The 24,021-nt window shown below is 52.3% G+C and overlaps 7 protein-coding genes across 7 annotated transcripts; 2 read left to right on the forward strand and 5 right to left on the reverse strand.

Annotated features, from left to right (window-relative positions):
* The first annotated feature begins 464 nt into the window (after positions 1 to 464).
* Positions 465 to 1,251, forward strand: EI97DRAFT_208082 (uncharacterized protein). Its single transcript, XM_033793745.1, has one exon. The coding sequence runs from the start codon at positions 627 to 629 to the stop codon at positions 1,197 to 1,199; it is 573 nt and encodes a 190-aa protein (XP_033650060.1). The 5' UTR covers positions 465 to 626; the 3' UTR covers positions 1,200 to 1,251.
* Positions 1,252 to 4,644: 3,393 nt separating this feature from the next.
* EI97DRAFT_208095 (uncharacterized protein) lies at positions 4,645 to 5,450 on the reverse strand. The gene is made up of 4 exons (XM_033793746.1): positions 5,387 to 5,450; positions 4,936 to 5,259; positions 4,805 to 4,882; positions 4,645 to 4,755 (listed from the first exon to the last, which is right to left on the reverse strand). Coding segments are annotated over exons 1-3 (357 nt in total). The 5' UTR covers positions 5,418 to 5,450; the 3' UTR covers positions 4,645 to 4,755; positions 4,805 to 4,880.
* A 1,635-nt stretch (positions 5,451 to 7,085) lies between these two features.
* Positions 7,086 to 9,937, reverse strand: EI97DRAFT_461910 (putative non-ribosomal peptide synthase-like protein; the record flags this gene model as incomplete). The annotated part of the gene is made up of 2 exons (XM_033801230.1): positions 7,086 to 9,805; positions 9,907 to 9,937. 2 exons carry the CDS (start codon positions 9,935 to 9,937, stop codon positions 7,086 to 7,088), a joined length of 2,751 nt encoding a protein of 916 aa, XP_033650062.1.
* A 162-nt stretch (positions 9,938 to 10,099) lies between these two features.
* Positions 10,100 to 11,802, reverse strand: EI97DRAFT_426248 (sterigmatocystin 8-O-methyltransferase). The gene is made up of 4 exons (XM_033797185.1): positions 11,509 to 11,802; positions 11,179 to 11,457; positions 10,538 to 11,115; positions 10,100 to 10,473 (listed from the first exon to the last, which is right to left on the reverse strand). The coding sequence occupies exons 1-4, from the start codon at positions 11,734 to 11,736 to the stop codon at positions 10,290 to 10,292; spliced, it is 1,269 nt and encodes a 422-aa protein (XP_033650063.1). The 5' UTR covers positions 11,737 to 11,802; the 3' UTR covers positions 10,100 to 10,289.
* Positions 11,803 to 15,050: 3,248 nt separating this feature from the next.
* On the reverse strand, positions 15,051 to 17,531 carry EI97DRAFT_208149 (uncharacterized protein). The gene is made up of 2 exons (XM_033793747.1): positions 16,767 to 17,531; positions 15,051 to 16,705 (listed from the first exon to the last, which is right to left on the reverse strand). Exons 1-2 carry the CDS (start codon positions 17,355 to 17,357, stop codon positions 15,131 to 15,133), a joined length of 2,166 nt encoding a protein of 721 aa, XP_033650064.1. The 5' UTR covers positions 17,358 to 17,531; the 3' UTR covers positions 15,051 to 15,130.
* A 1,867-nt stretch (positions 17,532 to 19,398) lies between these two features.
* Positions 19,399 to 22,189, reverse strand: EI97DRAFT_436892 (P-loop containing nucleoside triphosphate hydrolase protein). The gene is made up of 3 exons (XM_033799224.1): positions 20,124 to 22,189; positions 19,852 to 20,014; positions 19,399 to 19,752 (listed from the first exon to the last, which is right to left on the reverse strand). Exons 1-3 carry the CDS (start codon positions 21,966 to 21,968, stop codon positions 19,688 to 19,690), a joined length of 2,073 nt encoding a protein of 690 aa, XP_033650065.1. The 5' UTR covers positions 21,969 to 22,189; the 3' UTR covers positions 19,399 to 19,687.
* Positions 22,190 to 22,369: 180 nt separating this feature from the next.
* EI97DRAFT_496601 (DNA repair protein-like protein Ntg1) lies at positions 22,370 to 23,759 on the forward strand (the record flags this gene model as incomplete). Its single annotated transcript, XM_033802482.1, has 2 exons — positions 22,370 to 23,026; positions 23,076 to 23,759. The coding sequence occupies 2 exons, from the start codon at positions 22,370 to 22,372 to the stop codon at positions 23,757 to 23,759; spliced, it is 1,341 nt and encodes a 446-aa protein (XP_033650066.1).
* Between the last annotated feature and the right edge of the window lie 262 nt (positions 23,760 to 24,021).

Below are 24,021 nucleotides of genomic sequence, written 5' to 3' on the forward strand. Positions count from 1 at the left end.
CCGTGGGAGAAGTGGAAGAGTGCACATCAACCGCGTGCGGGGAGGAATCGAGGGGCTTCCACCTTGGCCACGCAAGCAACAGGCAGGCCGGGCAGTGCAGTGATCACACTCATCTTCCCACAGACACTCACATTCATCTCGCACGGCCGCTAATCATCATCACGAGGTGCCAGCAAATCTCCCACCATCTTGCCCACCACCGTGCCTGCAGCGACAAGAAAGCATACTCTCAAGGTCTCACATTTCCATCGCAACCGGAGCTGCGGAGCAGAGACGGCGCTACAATGCTCCGTACTGTGTAGTAGATAGTCGACAGAGTGCCGCTTCAAACCGAGTACATCGCCGACTCTGGATGTACATTCGCCGCTCTGCAGGCTTATTGCCTTCCGCAACCAAACAAGGTGCAGCTGGCCTCATCCGAGGGTTCATGGCCGTCGACGAGAGCAACAACTGTTGCTGTCCAGGCTGCTTACCGTGCGCTAACCTTTGCTTTCACTCATGAGTTCTCGAACCAGCCCTCACCCAGCCTCCGTGTCTTCCTCGCTGCGGGCGCCTGCAAACAACATGCAGCTGCATGTCCTTTATACTTGTATGTGGCTACCAATCTCAAAGACATATTTGGCAGCATGCTTCAGTCCCAGAGACGGCTCACCGTTGTCGATTCCTTTGCCGTTCGAGAAGTGGTGCACTCTTGCCATCGCTCAACAGACAGAACGACTGGCTCACCCTCAACGGCCGACATAAGGATTGGCATGATGCATGGCAAAAGGACGGGCGGTGTTTCATGCCCGGGCGCAACTCTCACCCTCGCCTACCACGTCAATAATTGGTCGCGAACCGCGGGAGGACTCAAATGCGCTGCTTGGCATCCCATGCAGGGGGCAAGCAGGGACGCCTCCACTCGAGAGTCGAGATTGAATCGCCTCTCCGGATTCAATCATGTAGGATTGATAGGCAGAGAGTGCGGAGAAGCCGGTCAACCCTGCGGGGCAAACAACGGCCAACTGTGTTGCTTTTGCTCATCCAGCTCCTCAAACACATCAGCTTCGCGACCAGCAATTACTTGTACGAGGAGAGGCAGCGATGTTCCCATCTCGTGCCAGTTACTCCGTACCACCACCAGAGCCTTGAAGCGGTCCTGTGCGACAATGTACTCCGTACTATCTGCTGATCGGCTTGCCCAACCAGGATGGTCCTGAGCCCGAACACGTTCAGACCGATATAGTGCGCTAAAGAAAGTCTTCTGCAGAGTATATGTTTGCTTTTGATAGAAAAGTTCTCATACCACCTCCACAGTCCGCTTCAATCACAAGAGCGCCACCTGCCAGGAGCCCCGCTTCCATGAGATCTAGGATCGATGCAAGACATTATTGGAGTGCAAATGCTAGCGGGATCGCAAAACGGAACTCTCACCCCACAATTGCTGCAGCAGCCACGGACGGGTAGATACCTGTGATTGCGTAGTCGATACTTCGGATGCAGTGCGCGATCCGGAGAAACTCGGCCAAGCCCTCCCATCGACGTGCGCCATCTGACGAGTCGTCTAATTTGCAAACGTCACAAATGTCTCTCCTGGTCCTTGTCGGAATCGCTCTATAGAGATCGTCCGGGTCTCGGCAGAGCTAGCAAACCGTTCCTTGAGAAACATTCGGGCCGCCTTGCAAACTGCCAGTACATCTCCATAGTGCGGGCAGTTCGGGACACGACTTCTCCGCCTCCGTGCCGTACATTAGAAGTCGTTTCGTGATGAGGAAACTTCACGATAATAATCGAGCACTCGAATATCACGCCGGTTCGGACCAAGACTTCCGATATGCAGAAGGAAAAAACGGTGGCCATATCTGCTTCACGTAGCACGACAGACACCACCTGTCGAGCGGTCTGCAGACTTGCTGCAGTTGCTAGACAGATTGCAGAAAGGGTCGGAGCCCACTCAGGCCCGGTTCTCTATTTGGACTCGAGAACGATACTTTGGCTCCGCTAACTCTTCATTGCAGTCTCATTAATCTACCCTCATCAAACATCAATAGCAATAATACGACAACGAATGTAGCAGGCATTAACAACACAGCCAATTCCCAGAAGGATCCGTGCAGCATCTCGCTCGGGTACATCCGCCACCTGTCACGCACGACTTCGGACTGCCAACATGTTTCAGAATGCATTCGTTATGTATTGCATCCCTCTGCAATTCCCAAACCGAGACCCTCGCAATCTTGTTGGGTAGCACAACCAGGGGCACCAAATCTGGCTAACCCCTTTTCCTTTCATTATTTGGCATGTTTCCCTTCTGTACGGAGTACGAGCCTGATGAATCCTTCCCACAAACCGCACAGCTCATTCGCCTTCGTGCAACTAGGAGATTTGCATGGTCACAAGGATTCGCAATCTCGCGGAATTGCTAATCTCGCATCTGTCTCCGCTCTTTGAAGAATGCCAAGGTGTGGCGGCGGATATAAATTGTGGCGTATGTGGCGCGGCAGTATTTCGCGGCTTGGCAAGGGTTCGGGTTCCGGAGTGCTGCCGGGGATTTGTCGGTCGGGTCTTTGCCAATTCGGGTAATGAGAATGAAGGTGGAAGAAGGCTACAAGCTGTGCATGGTTGATGAATAGCGCTTTCTTTAATAAGGGCCTTGTGGGTGCATTGCAAGGGGAAAGAAAGTCCCAGCGAAGTGGTTTAGGATGGGCCCCGCTCAGAAGCGAATTACAGTTCACCCAATGAGGACCACGCCAGCCAATGAGTGGAATGGGGAGGACAACCAGTTTCCTTATTCAGCTCGTCGATACATCATCAGCATCAACATGCTCATTCAAGTTGTTCCTACGAAATTTCGTTGGTTTCCGGTCCTTCGTCGGAACGAGGTCTGCACACTATCGTCCTGACAATGCAACCCTCATCTGGATGCTGATGAGGGCCGACAGTGTGTAATTTGGGGTATAAAGGACCTGAGCTATCATGTACTCTGCCTGTGACATTCAGAATGTGGTTCTGTGTACTCCGCAGACGCGTTGCGAATATGCACATGCATCTATAGAGGCTCACAATTGCGATTGCACTGATTCAGGATATTGCCTCACCTTGAATACTTAGGCAGCCTGCTCCCTTCACACAATCTTAATTGCGGAAACGTCGTTGTTTGTCTACACTTTATAATAATGCATCTACGGAGTAGATACAATCACACCAACACGTAATGTACAACATCAATCTCGGTACCTTCCACCCCGCATCCGTACACCCAGTCCAGCCCCCAACCCGCGGACCAAACACATGCTCTCATGCCACCCACACCCCTCCAACCTGAAACCTGGCAACCCCGGCTACCATCGCTTGATTCTGGAGACGCAGGTACAAACCAACACATTATAAGCTATCTCTCTTCCCAGCCGACCGGCACACTTCCTTCTAATCACATTCCACCACGGACACGCCGTTCAGTGGCGTCGAGCTTGTTCGCGGGTGGCGGCCTGAGTCTCTGTTTGGAATCAAGAGATAGTGCGTTTGGGAGTTGTGATTGGCTGGAGGGGGTATTTGACATGTTCAGCTCGAGAAAGCCACTCAGATGCCCAGACGACCCTGATGTGCGGGGTTCGATGATGAGATGTTGTTGTTGTCGGCTTGGGGCGGGAGTGTCGGTAAGAAGCGGGTGGGACGTGAGATGAATGTTGGCGGCCCAGAGGCACCGAGCTGTTGGATCGATCTATGGTGCTGCTGTTTTGAGGAAGGTCGACTGTGGTACGGATACCCTGTAGAAAGCACTACTATGGTTGCCGGGGTAAGTTTTGTATATTGCCACTCGGGAGGCCAGGGTGCCAGCATTGGCCATGGAAGCTTCTATTACCTAAGCTCAGCTTTAAGGGTCACATTTGTAAGCTGAATTGTATGGAAACAAAACTGCACTATCTTAGCACTTGTAAGGCACTGTTTTCTTATGGAGATGAGATCAGGAACCTTTCCTAAATAGGAAACCCGTGATAATTGAATTAGTGTAGTATTTCAGTATTTCGTGTGGCCGCCCTGAGCATCAATTACTGCCTGCATCCTAGCCGGCATAGATTGAATGAGCTTCTCAAGTTTGTAAGGCTCAATTGACTCCCATGCCTCTTGAACAAGTGCTCTTAGTTGTAGATATGTAAGGTTGGCGTTTGGCCCTGTTTTAAGCTCAATATAATCCTTCATCCAGCACCAGATTGTCTCAATCGGGTTCAGGTCAGGTGAGTAGGGAGGCCACTTAATGAAGATAATGCCAGCTTCCTGGAGCTCCTGTACAGTGAGCTGGTGCTTGTGGGCAGGAGCGTTGTCCTGCATAAAGCTAAGGGCTCCTCCATGCTGCTGAATATAGGCCTTAACAAGTGGCAGAACTCGAGCAGTGTAGCTCTCTCCAGTAATTGTTCCCCAGTCCTTTTCCCAAAACAGGCTAGGGCCCTTATTATTTGAGTGAAAAGAGCCCCAGAACATCCATCCTCTCCTTCTCTGATGCTTAATAAGCACACAGGTAGAATCTAGCTCTTCTCCAATTTTGCGTGTAACCCATTGTTTTCTGTGCCTCCCGGACTGCACCCAGCTCTCATCACTCCATAGTACCTTCCTCCAGTCATCCACAGTCCAGTGTAGATGCTCCTGGGCGAAGGTAAGGCGTACGTGTTTAGTAGCTTCAGAGAGGGGAGGTTTCTGGCGTGCCACATGACGTCGGTAACCGCGTTTTTCAAGGGCGTGACGGATGCTAGATTCTGTAGCTCCATAGTGGGAGAATAACTAGAAATGTTAGACCTTAGAACAAGCCAATTCTTATACAAAAACATACCTGGGCAAGCTTATGGTAAGGGAGCAGTCTTCCAACCTGTGAGCTTACAACAAATAGCTCTATCTCATCAACTTGTTCCTCCGTGAGTGTAGGTGGGTGACCTGAGCGCTTCCTTGGTGTAACCCGCTCACATGAATGTGCGTATTGTGCCTGCCTGTACGTGATCCCTAGCACCCTGGATATCTCTTTTAGGGAGTGGCCAAATTGGTGCAGCGTTTGAACTTGTAATCGTACATCTCTGTCAGTGTGGAGAGTGCGTGGATGAGGAGTTGTTCGAGGAGGGCGAGGGCGGCGTCTTCCATCTACGCGTGGAGGTGTTGAAAATAAAGATTCTTGGCACTCCGGCATGGAAAAATGAGCCTCTGGAGTGTGAGATGGAGGAGCAATTTGGTGAGTAGGCGTTGAGGGTTCCTGGGTTGCCATTGTAGAGGGAAGGGCCGAAAAGGAGTAAGATACTAGGAATTTTAGTTGACCGTATAAAATTGTATAGGTGCTGACAATATGTAATATCTAAGATTTCTCCGAGCTTCCATGGCCAGTGCTGGCACCCTGGCCTCCCGAGTGGCAATATACAAAACTTACCCCGGCAACCATAGTACAGTACGAATGACATTCCATCAGCGCTGCTTTGGTTTTACAAAATACTCTGTATTCTCCTCCCTTTTCTTTGGATACAATTCTCTACTCTTTTAGTGCTGTTGCTCACTCGTTTTACGAGTCAGTTTCATTATTCCAACTCCGTCATCATCTGCCCAGTCACCCCTACACAGTAGGTACTATTCGTATTTCCAACGATAGCCGATAAGTTAGCTAGCTGCACATGCTTACTCAGTCCACACCGATCAGCCTAGTCCATGCACCCTAATCGGCGAATTCCCCCTCGACGCAACAATCAACAATACATGGCCCGCCTAATCTCGCCACGGTCCTCCTCGATACGGCCTGCAAAGTTCCCACATCAGGCAATCAAGCCTCCAATCCCGGTCCATGGCCGCACGTACTTAGGTACATACCTATCTGCCGATGCTGACCTTTTGCGGCTCCGCAATGCCCATGTGTATGCATGTATAGCACTGCAGAGGAATGCAAATATCTGTCTGTCTGAATGCGGCATGTGCTGGATTAGGTGTATCTTGCACTCGGCTCATCCTGGTGAAATGTATGTTTGTGTTGGTGGTGGCTATAGAGCTGCGGTGGTGAGTGGAGGAGGGAGGGGGGGATATAAGCCCTAAGATAGGCGCGTAACCGCGCTGACGGGCAGGGTATTGCGATGCTGTGGAGCGGTTGACTAATGGGAGCGGTATGCTGGGGTTGGGTTGTGTTGGGTGGTTTGCGGTGGATGAGTCAGTCTTTTTGGGTTGGCGTTGTTGAGTGAATATACATCACCCAGAGGATGGAGTGGCTGGCATGTTGGAGTTGACAGGAATGTGCTATCGTTGGCGGTATCTGTTGATCTGGGGCTTGCAGTTACAGTATGTTTTGTCGAGGAATGTATGCCAGCACAGTGCCCTGGGGATTAGAGCAGTCATGCGAGATTCGGTTCAGCCACGTGGTCGGCGACCTTTTCAGCATGTGTCTGGTTTTGCACGATACTTAACCTTAGCAACGCAGCAAGTAGGGAGTATGGAGATATAGAATTAAAGAGGGTCTCTATTGAGCTGTGTTTGGTCGATGGCCGAATTCAGGAAGCCTACGATGCGTGTGCTGATTTAGCTGCAAGGTTTTGGGACGGAATTATCGGTGACTGCATTGATAAAAGATAGAAGAAATCGTTGTCGGATATGTTCACGCTGAATCAGTTGAAACCAAGATCAGGGTTGTAATCTGATGGACTTCCTTCCGAGTTGCCGTTCGCCCATTGTTGATGGTTGGCAAATGCATTCGTATTTCCTCATGCTATATTTCCACATATCAGCGCTCAGCAACACTATCCACCAAAGCTGGGAATAAAGTAGATATCTGATTTCCCATTCCTAATTGCCTTCTATCATGGTAGCGAATATTCCAGTGGTCGGCCTATCTGACAGTTTGGTGTTGCCTCAGGGGTTTCTGCGTCGCTCAAGTTCTACAGTAGACAATGAATAGGAGAACACTGACATGATAGGTAAGAGCTGAATTCAACGTAATAAGCAACATTACTTTCCCAGTGCGTCCTAATATCTATAATACTCTGTAGTTCGGCATCAACACTTACGCAGCAATTGCACACCGCCGAAGAGGCCGCTCCCTTTCCCTATTCCTGTAATCCGATAGACCCTCCAGTTAATAATGAAAACAAAGCCTAAAGACCCCTCGCCTTCAATACCGCCCTCAAAATCTCCGCAAACCCGCCCACCCAATCCGGTCCAATCATCGTATAATGCCCACCCGGACAATCATGCATCCCCAACTCCCGCCTCGAGAACCCCTCCCACTCCTTCAACGGCCCCTTTGCCCAATCCTCCTTCGTCGAAGCGCAAATCCTCAACGGCTCCGCGTAGAACACATCAATGCTCTGCACACTACCCAGCGGCTCGTAGTCCACAGCGATGACGTGCAGCTCGTGAGCGAGCGTCGTCCACGAGTACAAAGCCTCCTCCGTGAGCGCGAGTTCCTCCCATCGATCTTTATCAGCCACATCGATGATATGCCGGAGAGCTTGCCGCTTGCTCCCTTCTCTTAAAAGCGGCATGACATCGTGCGAATAATCTTCGGTAATCAGACCGACGAAGAAAGCTAAATGCGCCAGACAAGCAACCCAGTCGAGCTGCCGCATCCGCCACGCAATATGCGGCGGCAGGTCGAACGAGCCCAGGAATCGCACTTCGTCGCCTTGTGCTTCGAGTTTCTTGGAGGTCTCGAAGGCGAGCATGGCGCCGTAGCAGTAGCCTGCTAGGGCGTACGGACCGTGGGGTTGGGTGGCTTTGATGGCGGTGTAGTAGGCGTTGACGGCTTCGGGGATGGAGGTGAAGTATCCCTCGCCTTGGAAGCCCTTGGCGCGTAGAGCATATACTGGGCGGTCGTCCATGTGTTTGGCTAGCTCGAGGAAGACGAGAACGTCGCCTACGCCGGGGTGGACGAGCCAGAGAGGGTTCTTGGAACCGTGAGGGCGCAGTGTGACTACGGGGTTGTATGTGGGCGTGGTGGTGGAATCGAGGGCGAGCGCGAGAGAGCGGATGGTGGTGTTTTGGAGCATGGTACCGGTTTCGATCGTTTTCTTCAGGCGCTTCTCGAGTTTGCTCTTCAGTTGAAGGATGTCGATGGAAGTGACGCCGAGCGAGAAGATAGGGGTTGTGACGCCCAAAGTTTCTGGAGGGAGGTTGAGATACGTACCGACGACTTGGTGGATGAGCCGCTCGAGGTCGGTTTCGGGTGCTGTGAAGGTTGATTCCCTAGCTTCCTGAATTGTCTCTTCATACGCGGCTTGTCGAGAAAGCAGATCAGGACTCTTTAGTAGGTTTTTGATCTTTGTGCGGGATAGCTTTCCCAGCGACGACTTCTGGAGTACTTTCTCATCCAGAGGAAGAACGCTAGGTCGCGTCCCCGTGACTGCCATGGCAATCTTGACAATCGCATCATGAGTTGAGAGCAGGGCGGCACTGTCGGTCACATCGAAGGACGGGAGATAGACGACAAACACTTCTTCCGTGGCCATGCCATTTCTTCGGTGCTCAAACACCACAGTGTAATCTGGCATGACACCTTCAAGTCGAGCGTCTCCTATGGCTTTCTCAATGTCATCCGGACGATGATGGACGCCGTTTATGAGAATTGTCTCTTTGGCTCTTCCGATGAGGTGAAGATTGCCGTCCGCGTCAAGGTGTCCTAAATCGCCGGTTTTGAAGTACCCATCCTCACTGAAGGCAGCGGATGTTGCTTGGACGCTGTTGAAGTACTTTGAGAGTACGACCGGGCCACGGAGCTCTACATTTCCGCTCTTGCCGTCCGACACCTCCGGGTTGGGTGTAATTCGCATTTCAAGACCGTTGATACCCTTCCCCACAGAGGCGAAAGGTGCATTCAAATCGGCATCTTGCTCTTGAACAACCTCCGAATTGAAGATACAACCGGCAAAGGTCTCCGTCATTCCGAATGCTGGGACAATGGAATTGGCTGGTGCTCCGTATTTCACCAGTGTCTTGCCAAGCTGGCGGAGCGTCTTCGTGACGATAGCTTCACCACCCGAGACCAAAACCCTTAACGAGCTGAGGTCGAGGTTCGTCGGCGGGGCTGACTCCAATGAGCGCCTCAACTTCTCCAAGAAGAAATTTGGCGCAAACGACCTCGTCACTTTATATTTCTGCATCATCTCCAAGAACAACAATGGTTCGGTAACAACATCTGAAGCATGTATATGAACCTGATCGCCTCCAGAGATAAGTGCGAGGAAATGAGCTTCCATGGCAGCGACGTGGTCGAACCCGATCCAGTTGAGGACGCATTTGTGTGCTTCGGGGCCGCTACAGCTTTCCAGTTTTCCGGCGAGGGAGGCCAAGATTTGGGAGTGCGTGAGGGGGACGGCTTTGGCGTGGCCAGTGCTACCGGATGTGAGCATGAGGAGGGCGGTGTCGGATGGCACACTTGTGTAGGAATTGGGCGTCGCCTGAGGGGGAGAGGAATCTTCGAGAGTGTCCACGGTGCATATATCGAGGCCCTCAACTTTGGGAAACTGCTTGATGAGGTCGCTGCGCGTAAGATAGATGGGCCTATTGAACAGTTTGTCCACGTGGGCGATGTGTTTGATGCGCAACTCTTCTAGTGCTGGAAAAGGCGTAGACATGGCGGGTATGGCTCCTGAGAACAGAACAGACCAGAGCCAGATAATGTTGTCCTCATGGTTGTTAAAATAAAGGACAACAATCGAGCCATTGTTTATCCCCAAATTGCTCTTGAGGAGAGTGGCATTGTTCTCCGCTCGTTCGAGAAGCTGAGTGTATGAGAGACGGCTTTCAGTGATCACATCTCCTTGCTGGTAGGTTATAATGGCCTCCCCAGCATTGTGATGGGAGTTCTCTAGTGTACCTGGCAATGTCAGGTTCACACAGGGAATAATACGTGAGTTGCGCTTCGGACAAAGTCCAAATCAAGAGCAGAATAGCAATTGTAGAAACCTATGCACTTACTGCGGAGAACAGCTTGCAAGGTCGTGGCCATGGTAACGGTCATGCCTGATCACAGAAAGTCAATTGTGGTGATGTCTGAACGGGCAGATCCTCAACGTCTAAGTCGAACACGGCAGTGGGTCTCGAGGGTCTCGAGCATGACTGGAACGGGCGCCCCGAGAGGCACCCTTTATATCTTCACAATCTCTGTAGCCTTTATCTAAGGCAACCGTATATCCACACCGCTCTTCAGCGCATGTATTGCTGATTGTTGCACGGTGCACCTAACTCAGGGTACGTGTGACGATAGGTGCGTAACCCAGGAGTCCAATCGCACACTCGTTGCGAATTAAACGACGTAGTCACAGCATCTACTCGCATCCAATCTACATCGTGGCGGAGATCTAGACCAGTTCTTCCGGATCCCCTCCAGACCAACGCGCTTCGATGAGAGCGAGTGCGGAGCCCTGCGGCTGCGTAACACCAATGAATCGGAATCTCCCATCCGCTCTGCGGAAAAGTTCTTTCCACTCATCCACATCCCTTTCCCATGCGTTGAATAAGACGTTCATACTGAGGTCCATGTCCCTTTCCGTAGTGTTAGCGGCCCGTTAAACTAGGCGCCGGGGATCCAACCGGGATTGTTACATACCTGATGTCTTTCTCCCTCCAACTTGGGATTTGTCTAGGCTCAGGCAATACGCCGTCTTGCACAAGGATCCTTGCTCCGGGCTTCAATGCAGGAATCAAAGCCTGCAGAATCTGCGCCGCGTACTTGTCGGACCAATTGTGGAAAATCCAGCGAAAGATGTAGGCATCTGCCTCAACAGGTTGGGGAGTGAAGAAATCATGAACCATGAGCTTTACCCTATCCGCTACAGTATCGGGCAGAGGTGGCGCACTGTCAATTGTTGCCTCAAGATCCTGAGAGATGAAACGCAAATTCTTATGTTTGGATGCAAGTTCAACCGCCACCGCGCCGTGAGAACCACCAACATCTACGACAAGCCCGTTTCCGAGAGACTCCCAATCATGGCTTCGTTCAATATGGCTGATAGCCAGAGCGGGATTGTTGGAGCCCATGGCGGACATGGATGCCCCAAAGCGTGCTGCAAGTTTCGAGTCCATGGCGAGCCTTTCGTAGAGCGGCTCTTTCAGATTGTGCGCTAGATTCCAGCCCGAATGCTGTGGTTCCTCCGAATTCGGCCATTCGACAAGGCCATCCACGAGCTTTGTTTGATGTTAGTATGCAAGAATGGGACGGCAGTGTAATGCTGCAAATACGAGACCTACCTTAACACAAGATGGCCAAAGATCATGAGTTGCCGTTTCCAACCATGCCATACAATTAGGATCTCGCATAAGCTTGGAAGCCGCAGTATGCGCCACCATGCCCTTCGTCGGCTCAGTAAAGATCCTCAGTGTCATGGCATGACGAAGCAAGTGTTTCAGCGGCTTCACTGCCAGACCGCAAGATTCAGACAGCTTTTCGTAGCTCACTGTCTCACCAGGGACGAAGCAATTAGCAATGTTGTACTGAGAGATCGCTTTCATGCCTGCCATGTTGTTGTACTATGTTTTGTAAGTGTGCAATATGGAGACAAAGTAGGGGGGATTCCCTACACAGCTCTTGCGTTGGATAATATCCATGGGTGAAAGAAGCAGGTCATGCAGCTCCTGAGTGGCGTCGAGGACGGCATCGTAGGAGGGAGTCAGGTCGGGTGGGAGGACAACAGAGGCGCTGTGGTCAAAGGAAGGGGTGGGCAGACCTCTGGCCGTGAGAGCTGCATCAATGGTTGAAGTATGTTTCTCAATTATGCGAGCTAGCTCCACAATACGGGACGTGGTCATGGCTGGAATTGACACAATAGCTTGAAAATATGTGGAGATTCACACTCTGGATCTTGGGGATACCGAGACTCATATAGAAAGTTCACTGTCGTCATATCTCGATTTAAGGCACAGCAACCACCTCACGCCTCCAACGGTCATATTTGCACTTGGGAGCCTTACGAAATGTAGGATTGTGGTTATGACCGTGCAGGTGGCGGGGACCAATTGGGAGATTTAGCGAAGTCTCTGACAAGTCGAACTTCTCTCAATCCTAACTTAACCGATTTGAACATGCAGATTACAAATGCACCCCGGCAACCTACATCCTCAGAGCACCCTTGAACTGTTATTTTCAGCTATTGGTAGAGTGCTTAGCTGAACAGCGCAGTACCTCGGGACCGAGTAATTGTGACACCGTGGCGTTGCCTCTAGCTGAAGCTATCCTCGTGCCCGGATGTCTGTTTACGAGCATTATCGCCTCCATGAAATACACACTGATAGGAGAAACTCTGCAATCCTCGGGACCAATGCTTCCGGTAAGAGAGCGGTCAGTGGTCAAGCCACCGTCGAGAAGCAGTGCGTCAGTGACACTCATGAGTCGAGATGCATCCTACATGAAATGCATCACCACGACCTCCTAGCCGCCCCTTTCTGGGCATATCCTGTCTACCCAACACATATGGTTGAATGTCATTTACTTCTTGTGCATGCAACATGCACTCTCTTCTTGCAGCCTCATGCCCACCTCACGCCACATTTCTCTCTCTCACAAGGTCAGGCGGGTTCGCTTCAGCTTGCCCACTAAACTTGCCGTTAGTCTCTATGTTTCTACCAAGAGACGACACATATGCGCTTTCCTACATACTGCCTACTCTCGGTCAAGGCCAAAACAGCGTATTCTCACCATGTCCCTCAAGGCAAGCACATAGCCTCCTTGATAAACCTACATGTCGAATTTTCGAAATCTACGCACTGCATGATAACACGTCTTCATAGTGTCACATTCCACGCCTAATGGTACCCCATATTTCGGTAAAAAAGTATAAAGCCACTCGTTACCTCTCCACACATTCCATAGTATGCAACTCGATTCCTTGTATTGTTTCAAAAAATGTACGACTCCGAGCGCATGTGTTGGGCTCTTGTCCCAAAGGTTGCTTTTCTTTGGTAATGGAATTAAATCCAATCTAGCTTTGTGAAGATGCCGTTCATCACCAGCATTAAACCTAACATCAATGAATCTCCCTCTCCGTCTAAGCCGTCTCTTGCATTCCTTGCACACACTTCCACTCGTCTTCATTCAAAAAAAGAAAACTATGCTAACTATGTACTGAGCTTTCTTTTGAGATTCATTTTCAAATGACTACTTGGAGCTGACAGGTTCAGAATTCGTAGTGATGACGATCATCACAGGATCACAAAACTTAATGACTATAAAAGCCTCTCACTCTCCTTCCCGCATTCTTGCTACACAGCTCCAACATCCTCATTTTCCCTCAAAAGTCAAAGACGCATGGATTACAGAGTATGTGCTGACATCTCCCCACCTTTTTCTCAAAAGCTCCGTTGTCTACAACATGTGCTTATTATCAGGGCCGTTAACTTTGGTGTAAAGTCGTGCCCTTCACCATCATAAAACGTACAGGTAGCCACTATAAAACCCGCTCGTTTTCTGTCTCTACACATTTCCTTGTACACCGCCGCTATCACCTTCATGTTCCAAAAATAATAGAATGGACATCCGCAAATTAATGGAGCTTTCTTTCTCGAAACCTTCTGCACACAAAAAATGTTCCTAGGGCCAATTAGTGCAGGTATAAAGCGATACTAATCATGATTATAATCATCATCACCACCACCACCACTGATCTACAAGTCAAAGTCAAACCAAACTTGCGATACATCTCATATACCTACCTACTCATGCGAAGTCCTTCTATCCTAATTGCAAAAGTAGTCATCATGTTCCACAAACTGAATTTATGCAGTGTCCTGCCTCCAAACTGTCCACATACATATCACATGCATATCCCACCACATCTACCACGTCCGGGTATAAGAGCGCGCTTCGCTTCCTCCTCTGCTCCCTCGTTACAAGCGACCAAACCTATACTTCTATCCAAAAGATCTCACCTACCGACATATGTGTTGCGTACTTCCCTCAGAGAATTACATGCTACACTACACTACAACCATACGTACCCCACATCCACGCAACGGGTAATGCTGTTTATCATCATCACCACCACCATCATCAACCAACACACAGAACCCGTTAGCCCTCCCCGCAAATCTTTCTTTAAATCACAAACCGCAAACCGCAACCCAACCCCATGCAGATCGCTTCCCGCAGCGTAAAGTATATAAAGCCCTTCGCATCCTCAATCACTTACTCTTCTATACGCAATCAAACCTGTTCTTCGTTCAAAAAGATGATGTCGAAAGCAGTATGAGTGGCGACTTTCGTTAAGCTACCCTACAGTACGCACTGCATGTAGCTCCCCCTCCCCCAGCCAAAGTGGAATGATTAGGTGGGCAAACGGTGACGTACATTATCACAACTGAACCGTCGACGAACATGTGTTGCAACTTTCCGTCAAACTACCCTCAAGTACGCAGTAATGTAGCTCCTCCACGTCCAATAAACAGGTAGTAATAGATACTGCTACTGACCATTACCACTTTATCGCGCGGGAGCACAGTTGTTAAACCCTGGGTACGGTCGGATGGTGTGCTGCACTACCCTAAGACTGGGTTCGCAGTACATTCATCCTATTAGATACATGCCACTTCGGCGACGAGCACCCATGACCCGCTTCCTCCCTCCGAATCCGCCTGCGACACCACCGCATTGGAAAGCAAGATAGAGAGTAACTAACTCCGTAGCCATTTCGGTATATCCCTGCACATAGGATGAGCTCACCAAAGCGGACGCACGGAACAGGCGGAAGCAGTTGTATTTACGTGAATGCCTACGTACATACATACACACATATAGCTATGCAAGAGGCTAACCTACACGTCGAACCACGAATACGACTCACAAGCAAAACCAACGCTCTACCACCCAAACCAAAGCGGGTTGGTGGGAGCGATGAATTCCGGAAACATCTGATGGGTATCTTACAAGCGCCGATGCTCAGGCTCAATCGGCAAAAACAAAAACAAGACGCCGCGAAGGAGAAACACGCAAGCAGAGATGCAGAAGAAGAACTCGCTGGAAATAAGAAAGAAGAGGAAGAATGGAGATAAAAGAATGGAGGAAGATGCAACATGAGACCGTCAACATCAACAGCAAAAATCGGCAAAAACGTGAACCATCACAGCCAGCCCCAATCAACACGATGCGTAACCACACCCACCAAACGACACCATCACACCCAGCAATCCCAACCCACCCTTCATCTCTCCCTCAAAACTCCTTCACCACTTCCTCCCTAGGCGTAGCCCACGCCTCCAAACTCGCCAACTCCTCCCTCCCACTAAGCACACTCTCCCCTTCCCCCTCCCCATCACCATCCCTCTCACTCTCACTCCCACTAAACCGACTCACAACTGTATCCCTCACCCTCCCCATCCTTAACGTCTCCGGCGACCCTCCCCCCTGCTCCTTCCCGCCCTCGACACCCAGCCCAGGCGCACGCGGCGTAGCCCCCCGCTGCTCCTCACTACTCGCAACAATAGCATCAGGCGAAGGCGTCGGATACGACGGACTCCCCAGCTGCGAGCGCGAGAGCAATCTATGCACCAGCGCGTGCAAGGACGCAATCTCGTTGCGCAAGACCGAGACATCGTGTTGGAGGGCTTTGCGGGCCAGGCGCTCGCTGTGCAGGGCTTGCGTGAGGTGTGTGAGGTGGGTGGTTAGAGACTCGGTGGAGGAGGCTACGGCGACGTGTGCGTTTGGAGGAGGAGAGGGAGAGGAGAAGGAGAGGGATTGCAGGGTTGGCGATGGAGGATGAGGGTGCGGAGGGCTTGGTGGGGTGGTGCGCTCTGGGGTGGACGAGTGGGTCTGAGGTTGTGAGGGGGAGGAGGTCCGGTTGCGGTACTGTGGTCCCGAGGGTGCGTTTTCTAATATGATTGTGTGGCGGTTGTTGCAGGTGGAGATTTGCCGGACTTTGGTTTCGAGGGAGAGGAGGTGGGATTCGAGGTGTGAGACGCGGTCTTCTATGGATAGGCGGTTGTGTGGATGGGGGGTTGGGTGGGGACTTCCTGCTTCTGCTTCTGCTTGTACTTCCTCGTCTTCGTCTTCTGGACCCTCCACGTCGAGGAAACTGCTCTGCAAGTTGCCGAAATTGAACGCTCCAACAGGCAGCGGTAGCGGCACCTGCGATTCCTGCTCCAACTCCGCTTGGGGAATCTCTTCGACCTGGGCGGTCCTCGACTCGGCTCGTTCGGGGGCTTCGACTTCGTGCACCCTGTATTCGTGCACCACCGTCGCACCTAACCCCTCGACCGTGCGCACCGTATCGACCGTCCTCGCAGTCTGCGGCCTCGGGCTCACGGTGCTATAAACGCTCCCGGACTGATTACTCGCCCTCCAATAGCGAATCTCGTCGCTGCGTCTCCGCTCCACGGAAGGGCGGTTTCTAGCCAAGTCCCGCAAAGCGCCTGCACTTCGCGATCGTCGCTTGGACTGAATGGAATGGGAGGTTTGCGGGGGACTGGACAGGGCGATGCCGATTTGTCGGCCGTCATGCTGCGGGGGCTCTGGGTCTGCGGCGTCGTCCTGCCCGGCTACGGTATGGTGGTGTAAGATATTCGGAAGAGTGGCCCGTCTTCCCATAGTCTCCAGGGACGGGCGGTCGAAAGAGATATAATTGTGCGGCGGACTTGCTTGCTGGGGAGCATTGACGTTCATGGGGAAGGGAAGATGTTGGCCCAGCGGATTGATGGGCTCGAGTTCGGGGACGGGGAGGTCGGATATACGTGTCGTTCCGGAGACGTTTTCTCGCGTCATTTTCGGGGACTCGTGGATGGTTATCGGCTCCTGGAAACATATATCATCAGCTGTGGTTGCATTGGTAAGTGAAGGATTGGGCAGTTCTTACACTGCGATGGTGCGAATGCCGAATCACCGGTTCCGAAGGCTCATGCTGCTCTTCGCGACCACGCCGTCCAAACATTTTGCGGAAGACATTTCGAATACTGCCTCCTCTTTTCTTCTTCGCGGCCGCTGTCGTAGAGCTCCGAGGAAGAGGCGCGTAAGGGCTGCTGGCGGCGTACGACAGCGGCTGCGTCGAGCTCCTTGCTTGCAACTCGCCGGTGCCTCGGAGACTATCTCTCGACACCTTATGTCTAAGCACATGTACGGGTTCCTGCTCCTCTGCCGCGATTCCCTCGTCGCCCGTTCCATTCGGACTCACGTTTTCAGTCACGACCGGTTGCACTGAAGGCGTATGGGCCTGCTGAATTCCCAAAATATCCGAGTCCACCGACTGCGCCGACGTATGCAGATCCAAATGCCCCTTCTCCGCATACTGTCTCTCTTCCTCCTCGTTCAGCGGCGTCTCCTCCGTGATGGGAATCGGCCCGCTGATCTTCAGCTCCCCCCGCCGAATGGCCTCGGCCTTCCAGCTGGATCGCTGCAAATGCCGATCGACATTCATTTTCGGGCCAACGAAGTCGTCCTGGATGAGCATGAGCGGGGGAAAATCGGGTACTGGTTGGTGAATTCGAACGAAGAACTGATATACTCGGGTTTCCTCCCCACGAAACAATATGGTGATTAGACGGGGAAATTTGGACTTGGAGACCAGAGATCCGCTCAGCGGCCCTGTAGATCTAGATCCAGCGGGGTTGACAAAGGCCGAGATGCAGTTCGCTATCCGAAGGTTTAATCTCAGTATCCGCTGTGATTATGCGCCCCACTAAAGAAGGTTCCAACCTTATGGCGCAATGCAACTGTGTGTAACAACAAAGCCGGCTTAACAAGGTGGGATATAACGGTATAACGAGCGACGATATTGAAATCGGTACAAAGGAAGAAGAATGCAAAACGTTCGAGAAGGACAGCAGAAGAGGCTTAAAGTAAAAGTCGCGAACAGGGGCGTCAGGTCGGCGGGGCGGAGTGCATGGTCGGGGCTACGCATACGCAGCAGGACGCATTGTATGAATTGGAGATTAGACAAAGGACGGTCAGGCACGCGGGGGCGGCGGGAGAGGAGGGGGTTATGTATTATAATAGCAGCACCAACAAAGTGGTAGACGACGGGACGAAGGCCCGTTCAGGGAAGCTCGGAGTCGCAAGAAGAGGCCAGCCACCACCCGGCGTTGTTGCGTGGTGGTGGATCGATGCAGACTTGCATGCATGCTCGTTTAACTAGAAAAAGGGTCGATACGCCACGGCCTACTGCACGAGATGCTGGGGGTTCTCCACCATCCACCATCCACCACAAGTCCTGACAAGCCTCAAGCGGGTAGCGAGTGCTGGCCGGGGTTGACGGGGAGCTTGTTTCAGACTCTGGCAGGGTGTGGGAGCGCGACAGAAGAGGACCAGCGATATCGAACATGCGTCTGGCACCGCGCATAAGAGGCCCAATGATGCCCACGGTTGCGGCGCTGGGCGTCAAGCGTGAGCCAGTCAGCAAAAGAAGACCGTAAAGAGGGCGTTGCGTCCTATTCATCCTCCTCGTCGTCGTCGTTCGGTGGCTCATAGCATTCCCCGCCCAGACGCTGGAACATTCACCGCGTTGCCCTCGTTTCCGTGACCCCCGGGCTGTCCCCAACAGCGACCGCACGCCGAGAACACGGTTCAGAAGACCATGGTGCGGGTGCTCTGCCGTCCGTCAGTGTCACACCCCACTTTGAGAGGACCCTGGGCCTTGTGCTGTCGCAAGAGAGGTGCAACCCGTGTTGCGAACACTGCGAGTTTGCGAGTCGCGAGCAGGCTACCTAGACTAGCAGTTTGAAAGTTCGCCGCGAACAAGCGCGAGGGGTCCTGGCATTGGTGCAACGCCGGACCCTGCAAAGAACGTGGTTTGTGAGTCGGTGCGGCGGGGCTCCCTTTTTTTGGTGCGTGAGATGCTGCAAGAGGGTCTGTTCTGAGGGCGTCGTGGATGCTGTGGAGGATGGAGAGTGGTGGGTGAATAATGGCCGAGGAACGTCCACCGGAAGTGCTGTAGCGCCCTCGACGGGACGGTATCGATAGGCGTGCAATCCGTCTCTGCGTCGCTGGGTAATACTGGAATGGACTTTTACGGTTCTAGTCTACAATTTGCAGTATGTTGAGGAAGCTATATTGAAAGGGGTCGCTCGATGCTCTCTGTCCAACAGGAGACAACCAAACTAGCAACCCCTCTCAATCCTCACCACACGACGGAGTATTGTTTCTCATTTCTGAATCCAGCCTTTTCCTATTCCTGTCGCTCACGAACCGCTACTGCACGCGAATGAGCCAAGTCACGCTGCATGCAGGAACTCGCAACACGGCGGTGCCTCACTCATCTGGAGACTCGCGCCATGACAACGAGCCGCGTAGCCGGGGTCCGTTCGGGTACAGTGGTCTAAACGACGTTGGCACTCAACATCCAACAAAAGCCTCGCTGTCAGAGCGATGAATATGAATGGCAACCAGCATTGCCCATCCACGGTACCCTTACAGCCTACGGAACGGGCGAAATCCCAGACCGAGGCCTCGGTGCCTGTGGCCGCGCTGTCGCGACCATCTACGGAAGTAATTGTGTCAAGTTGCCTCGTCAGTCCCCTCATCCAGCCTTTTGTTCGTCCACGTAGACGTCCGCGAGATTGGGGTATCGCAAATCGGCATTTTCCTCGAGGAAGTCCATCCAGTTCTTCAGGAACTTGCTGCCCCTAGAGAATGTGCGTGGTCAGCCAAACGGCGCCCCTCGACGCGAGTTTCGACCTGTAGCACTGCATGCCCCAGGTTGCCCTTTAACTGTATATAGGGGTTGTACGACGAAAGGAAAACACGTTTAGACCCAAGCCAAGACAATGCAGTCAAAGGGAACACTCACCGGCCAACGCACTCAGCATCACCGATAATACAGAGGTGCCGCTTGGGCCGTGTCATTGCCACTTCAGCAACTCGTCAGCTCGGCTTTCTCATCACTCAACCCTGCATGCATGCAGGCGGGGGCAAGAAAATGTTGGGGCTTTGGTTTCGACTTTTCTTACCGTTCAACCTTCGTTTTTCGCCCAGGAAGCCCACCTCGTGGTCCGCATTGCTTCTCACGAGAGAGACTATCACGGCTTCCTTCTCGCGGCCCTGGAAGCCGTCGACGGACCCCAATTCAATGCCTGGGTAGGCCTCCTTGAGGAGCTGTGATAGGATGGCGAGCTATGGTATGCCATGTCAGTAGGCGTGCTTTGCATAGATTGCTGAATGATACTGTGCGCTTAAGCAGCCTCGAGGGGCATGGAGGGGTGTGCATGATGCATTTGCCTACCTGCGCATTATATGGGGTCACGACTGCAATGTCTTCGGCTCTGACACCTGCATCGATTAGATGGCCAACATGCAGCTTAACCAGCGCAGCCTCTGCTTCATTGCTCTTGCTATCACCCAGACTCATCCCCTTGCCGCCCTTAGCAATATCATCATCTTCCGTCTTCTCGGGGAAATCACCGCCCTGCGTATCCCAGAAGACGAGGGGCTCGCGCGTATCTTCTGTGTCCGCAACCTCATACGGTAGGTCCTTGAGCAGCCTATCCTTGACGGAATCGGCGGCGATGAGTTTCGATTCGTATAGCTCGTCTGACGGAAACCGCATGATTTTCTCATGCATGCGGTATTGCGTTGTTAGCATGCGTTTGATGGACGGACCGTGTAAGGCCAGTAGCCTATCGAATAACGTTGTTTCCAACGTTGGAGAGCTCTCTGCCACCACCGGCTTTACACCGTTCTCCGCATTATCCTCACCAGCATCAGGTTTGGGCACCTTGGTTTTCTTGTCATTATTCTTTATTGGATCCTTCTTCGCTGCTTTATTTGCCTTGGAGTTCAGTGACTTGATCGTAGGCGGCAGCTGTAGATGATCGCCGGCAAGCACCAGCTTAGATGCTTTAACCCATAGCAGGGGAACCCAGCACTGCGCCTCCAGGGCCTGAGATGCCTCGTCCACGATGACAACGTCGAATTCCTGGCCCTTGAGGTGATACCCGCCAGCGCCATGCAGTGTGGCGAGTACAACCTTACTGCCTCTCACCAAGTTTTCGACACAGCCTTTCTCTCGCTCCTTGTACTCCCTGCGGAGGTCCTTCATTTCAGTGTAGATCTGACGTCGCTCCTTCGCGTTCCGCGTCTTGCGGATAGATGCTTGCTTCTCGTCCAGTTCTTGACGGATATCCTGCACGAGAGCTGCGGCCTCTGATGTTCTTGTCAAGACGTCCAGTGAATGATTGAGCACAGAAGGAAGAAGCCGAGCTGGATGCCCTAACCGTATCATTGGGACCTTATGTGGCGCTAGCCGTTCGACGATATTGTCAACTGATATGTTGGAAGGCCCACAGACCAGAAGGCGCAGATTCTGCTTCAGCATTTGCAGGATTAGCTCTATGAGAGTGTGCGTTTTTCCCGTGCCAGGCGGGCCGTGAATCAGAGCAACTTCCCTGGAAGCCAGGGCAAACCGAATAGCCTCTTTCTGGCTATCATTCAGTGTAGGATCCTTCCATTCCAGCTTGTGCAATGGGTGCGAGGGATCATTGATATCGGATGGAACCGGTGACGGCGACCCTTGACCGAAGAGGACACGGATAAAAGGCGTATATTCCTGCTCTTGCAACTTCTGAAGCCTGGCCATAGTCTGGTTCATCCTCTTATATGTGATATCGTTTGCCAACTTGACCAGCCACAGCTTCCCACCGGTCGGAACCTCCGCATCCTCCTTGTCAAGAACGATTTCAATATTCTCCCTCCGCACTCGAAGGACCACGCCTTCCACGCCCTTCTTCGCCAGATCGCGCTTCTCCGTTTTCTTGGCGCCTCCGGCAGGCTGTTCTTGCAGTCCTACGATATCCCCAGTTCGAATCCCATGTTCTGGTATATCGGGCTTTTCACCCTTTGTGACGACCGCAGGATCCAGGCATAGTTCCACCACAGTCTTGCCTCCTAGACCGGTGCGCAGAGAAGATATGTTGAGGTTAAGGATTGCTAGTCCGGCGCGCGAGAGGGCGGTCGGCGTATGGGACGAGAGAAGGGCGTTGGTTTCTGACAGCTCGGCTTGTAGTTCGGCATCTAGAAGTGTGAGTTGGGTCGTAGCGAAGGATGCGATGTCCATTGCGCGTGGTGCCATGGTTTGATAAGCTCGATCCCGAGATATCGAACACTGAAGTTGTAGTGGACAGTGTCGGGTTGGCGGGGTTATGTCTTCCAGGTTTGGGGGGTAACCGTAATAGCTACTCTTGTGGATTGCGATCCATTCTCCGAGGGTGTCCTGCCGCACGACAACTGCTTAGATAGAGGGTGTACGTTCTTGCGTCCGAACTTCTCAAAGTGTGTGCCCGGAGCATGACGCCGTCGTACAATAGACGTGGAAACCCTAGCTCAAGCTTCAGAAGAGACCCCCTACCCCTGTCATTTGCGGGCCTCCGCCTGCGTGTGATTGGACCGCAGCTCAGTAACTTCACCTCAACCTCAGACCTTCAAACAATACTCCAGTGGCGGCTTTTCAGTTGCAATTGTCAATCCTTCCGTATGCGCACCTCAAGGTTGTCGCGAGACGCAGCAAAGATTGCTTCAGCCCTGACTGGGAGCCGCGCCTCAAGCAGGATACGTCAAACGCGCGCCGGCGCAAAAGCAAACATTCGAGACTTTGCTCTAAACGCTGCTGAGGCTGGCAATGTGACAAGAGGGGAAGCTGGAAAGCCAGAAGCAGCACTTGGAAATGGGGACAACGGGTCAGACTCGGAACTCAGCTCGGTGCCTGAAGGATCGGAATGGGAGGATGGCGAAACCACGACGAGAAAGAGGAAAAGGGGAGAGACCCCTGTGAAGGCAACTGTGAAGCTTGAGACGGAAGAGATAACCATCACTGAGAGTGCGTCTCCCAGGAACGCGACGAGCAGACCCAAGAAGGCGCGTCGGTTGCCTGCGAAGAACAGAGCTGGGCCTGGCGCAAACGTCAAAGTAGAACCGCCACCGAATTGGGAAGAAATATATGCGCTCACTCGTGAGATGCGCAATGAGAATGTTGCCCCTGTGGACACGATGGGCTGCGAGAGCCTAGCAGACAGGAATGCTAGTCCCCGCGATCAGCGCTTCCAGACTTTGGTGTCCCTGATGCTAAGCAGTCAGACCAAAGACACGGTCACAAGCGCAACGATCAAGGGAATGCAAGCTAGAATGCCAGGTGTAAGTCGATGACGTTTGCCGCAAGGACTACATTCACTAACTAAAGTAGGGCTTCAACCTCGAGTCCGTCCTCGCAATCGAGCCTGCCGCGTTGAATGCTTTCATTAACAAGGTCGGATTCCACAATCTTAAAACGAAATATATCAAGGCGACGGCGGAGATTCTGCGAGATAAATGGGACTCGGACATTCCCGACACTATCGAGGGTCTTGTCTCGCTTCCTGGCGTAGGCCCGAAGATGGCTTATCTTTGCGCCGCAGCTGCCTGGGGAAAGGTCGAGGGAATTGGTGTCGACGTGCACGTGCACCGAATTACAAACCTCTGGAAATGGCATAAGACGAAGACGCCTGAGGAAACCAGAGCCGCGCTGGAAACGTGGCTCCCGAAATCTCATTGGCACGACATCAACAACCTCCTAGTGGGCTTTGGGCAGACAATCTGCCTACCAGTTGGGAGAAAGTGTGGGGAGTGTAGACTGGCTGAGAGAGGGCTGTGTCCGTCCGCTGTGGTGGGCACGTCAAGGAAGATCAAGAAGGAGACAGCTGTCTTGGAAGCTGAAGTTCCTGATGGGCTCGTGATTAAGAAGGAGGAGAGGTTGGTGGTTGGGAGAGGTGACATCGAGGCGGATGTAGGTGACGTCAAAGCGATGATACCAGACATCGAAGATTTAGGAAGGAGCGAACACATGCGGCGACGGAAAAACCTGAGAGAGGGAAGCCGTGAGACTTTTTGAAGATGACGATTCAGCATTCACCCCATCCCCGAGATCGGTTCCCGCAATTGCTGCCTACCTTTGCGGGGCTGTGATCGATCGCAGCTAGTATATTGACGGCGTCGGTGTCGGCGGCTTCACAATTCACCGACCTCCAAAGTGCTCCCGAGGTGGGTATTCGTTTCGCTTCCACAACTTTCACCACTTCAACTGAATATTCCTTGTACACGCCTTCCTCTTATTGGGTGTCTATCTGTGAGTGAAAGAAAGAGTGGATCATCCC

The sequence above is a fragment of the Westerdykella ornata genome, assembly GCF_010094085.1.
Source record: "Westerdykella ornata strain CBS 379.55 unplaced genomic scaffold EI97scaffold_37, whole genome shotgun sequence".
Classification (NCBI taxonomy): Eukaryota; Fungi; Ascomycota; class Dothideomycetes; order Pleosporales; family Sporormiaceae; genus Westerdykella; species Westerdykella ornata.